Genomic DNA, 2,215 nt, shown 5'->3' with positions numbered 1-2,215 from the left:
GCCTGCAAAAAAGTTTATTTTTCTATACATGTGTTCTTATTAGAGTTGTGTTTGGACTTCTGCTGAGCCAAAAGATGCACCCTAAAAGTTGAGCTTGAGGGAGATTTTTTTCTCATGTGAGTGTGCATGGGGTACAAGATGAGGGTTAGCTGTGTATCGAAGTGGTCGTGGATGGGTGGGGACCAGCCTCAGATTACTTTTCGAAGGTGACGCCCTTGGCGCGCTGCTCCTCAGCAAAGCGAATCTGCTCGATTGCGTGAGCTGGGAGGGGATGGGGCGTGGGGATCAGCGGAGACTCGGGTCGGTAGCCATTCTCGTCGGCGATGAAGCGGATCTCGCCTACGGTGCCGTCAGGCAATGTGAACCTGTGTGCGATCGAAGATTGCGATTAACGACAGATGACCATGAGGTAAAGAAAGGTTGGAGAAAACCCAAAGAAAATACTTTTATATATCATTTGGATTGGATATGAGTACGAAGTGAATGAACGGTTTTCAACCACTTGAAACATCAAGGGATTGAATACCAACAGTGTAACAAAGGAGCACATTGCTTAACCAAACAGCTCAAGTGTATGATTCGTAACCAAGAATCTGTCTCTGGCCCACAAGAAGTATCAAAACGCTCGTGCTGCGACCTACCTGAAGACACCATTTATGTTGCTCTGTCCATCAGCCCCAAGGGTGCCAGTCCTCTCCTCGTAGATGCCGTTGCTGGTCTCGAACTTGTAGTTGAAGTTACCGTCACCGGAGTCGTCTCTCTCGTCTAGCGTCGTCTCGGCGTCCTGTTCAGGGCGAGCGGCAGCCAGAACGACCAGGCAAGCGAAGAGTATCTGAAAAACGACGTTGACAGTGATTGTGATTAGATTATAAAAATAAGAATGATAATAGTGTTAACTATAACGTCAATATCACCACACTGGCCGAGCATGAACTACAAGACAAGATAAAATGTGAATAAACAAAACACAATTAAACAAGGTATTTGTATGGAAAAGGAGAATGATAAGTGATTTAAAAACTAAAACCCAAAGCTGGGAACATTAGTGAAATACCATCCATGGTATACAAGAGTGCCCCCCATGCCCTTACGCCACCCATAGCTCTGCTGTTCAACAAATCTCTAGAGTGTCATACCTTCCCTGATATCCTTAAAAAAAGCACGAGTAACGCCAGTTCATAAAGTATGTAATCCGGCAGACATAAACAATTATAGGCCCATATCAAACTTACCAATTTTATTAAAAATATTTAAAAAAATATATATACAAACAGCTCTACTCCTACCTCGTAAAATTCAACATACGCAGCCCCTGTCAGTTTAGCTTCCGCTCCCAAATAAGTACCAACGATGCAATTATTAGTCTCCTTGATATAATCTACTCAGCACTTGACATAAATGGCTTTCCGATTGGACTCTTTATTGACCTGAGAAAGGCCTTTGATACTGTTAACCATTGCTACCTCTTACTTAAACTCCACCATTATGGAATCCGAAGTTTTGCCCTGAAATATATCCGATCCTATCTTAGTGACAGACATCCACACATTCTCTTGTGCCATCTACATTTACAAAACCCTGTTCTTAAATACAAACCCTGCTCTGAAACTCTCCCTGGACAGATGTAATAGGACATAATCACTACACTATAAGTAAATATTTCTTTGATATCCCCAGAGTCAAACTTAATCTGTGTAAACACTCTATGCAAATAAAGGGGCCTTCTCTATGGAACTTACTCTCTAATGAATTGAAAAGCTGTCCAACTTTTGTCTAATTCAAAAATAAAACCCAAAAGTACCTACTTTCATCTTCATAGTTTCCTACCTAGTCCTTGAAACTTTTACTGTATCTAGTGCTACCCAGTCCCCCAATATTTAGGTACCTAAGCCATACAACTTTACCATTGTGATCATTGCTGTTATCTTATACGTGCTATCAATATGCTTTATTGTGCCTTTTAATCTTTGTCAAATTATCAATCAAATCTATCAATGTGCTTTAATATACCTACTAATCTCTTACAATTTTTTTTACAGTGTACCTTTTAACATTTTATAAATTTTACTAGAATTTACCTACTTAATATTATCTGTTAGATTTATGACCTGCCCGAAACGCTGTGCGTATTAGTGGCTTTACAAGAATGTAAACACAATGCTATGTACTCACACAAACCCAGTGTACCTTCTTGTATACAAATAAATATGAAGAC

General features: G+C 40.3%; 1 protein-coding gene across 1 annotated transcript in view; it reads right to left on the bottom strand.

The window, feature by feature from the left end:
* LOC123772322 (cuticle protein AM1159) overlaps positions 1-2,215 on the bottom strand; it is a 5,048-nt gene continuing 2,833 nt past the window's right edge. The window contains exons 2-3 of the mRNA XM_045765412.2: positions 642-832; positions 1-365 (exon numbers count right to left, since the gene is read on the bottom strand). Coding sequence (XP_045621368.1) covers positions 194-365; positions 642-832 — 363 coding nt within the window. The 3' untranslated portion in view covers positions 1-193. The remainder of the gene's footprint in view (positions 366-641; positions 833-2,215) is intronic.

The sequence above is a fragment of the Procambarus clarkii genome, chromosome 69 (genome assembly GCF_040958095.1).
Source record: "Procambarus clarkii isolate CNS0578487 chromosome 69, FALCON_Pclarkii_2.0, whole genome shotgun sequence".
Taxonomy (NCBI): domain Eukaryota; kingdom Metazoa; phylum Arthropoda; class Malacostraca; order Decapoda; family Cambaridae; genus Procambarus; species Procambarus clarkii.
Note: the sequence above shows the minus strand (reverse complement) of the source record. Positions and strands in the feature narration are given on the sequence as shown.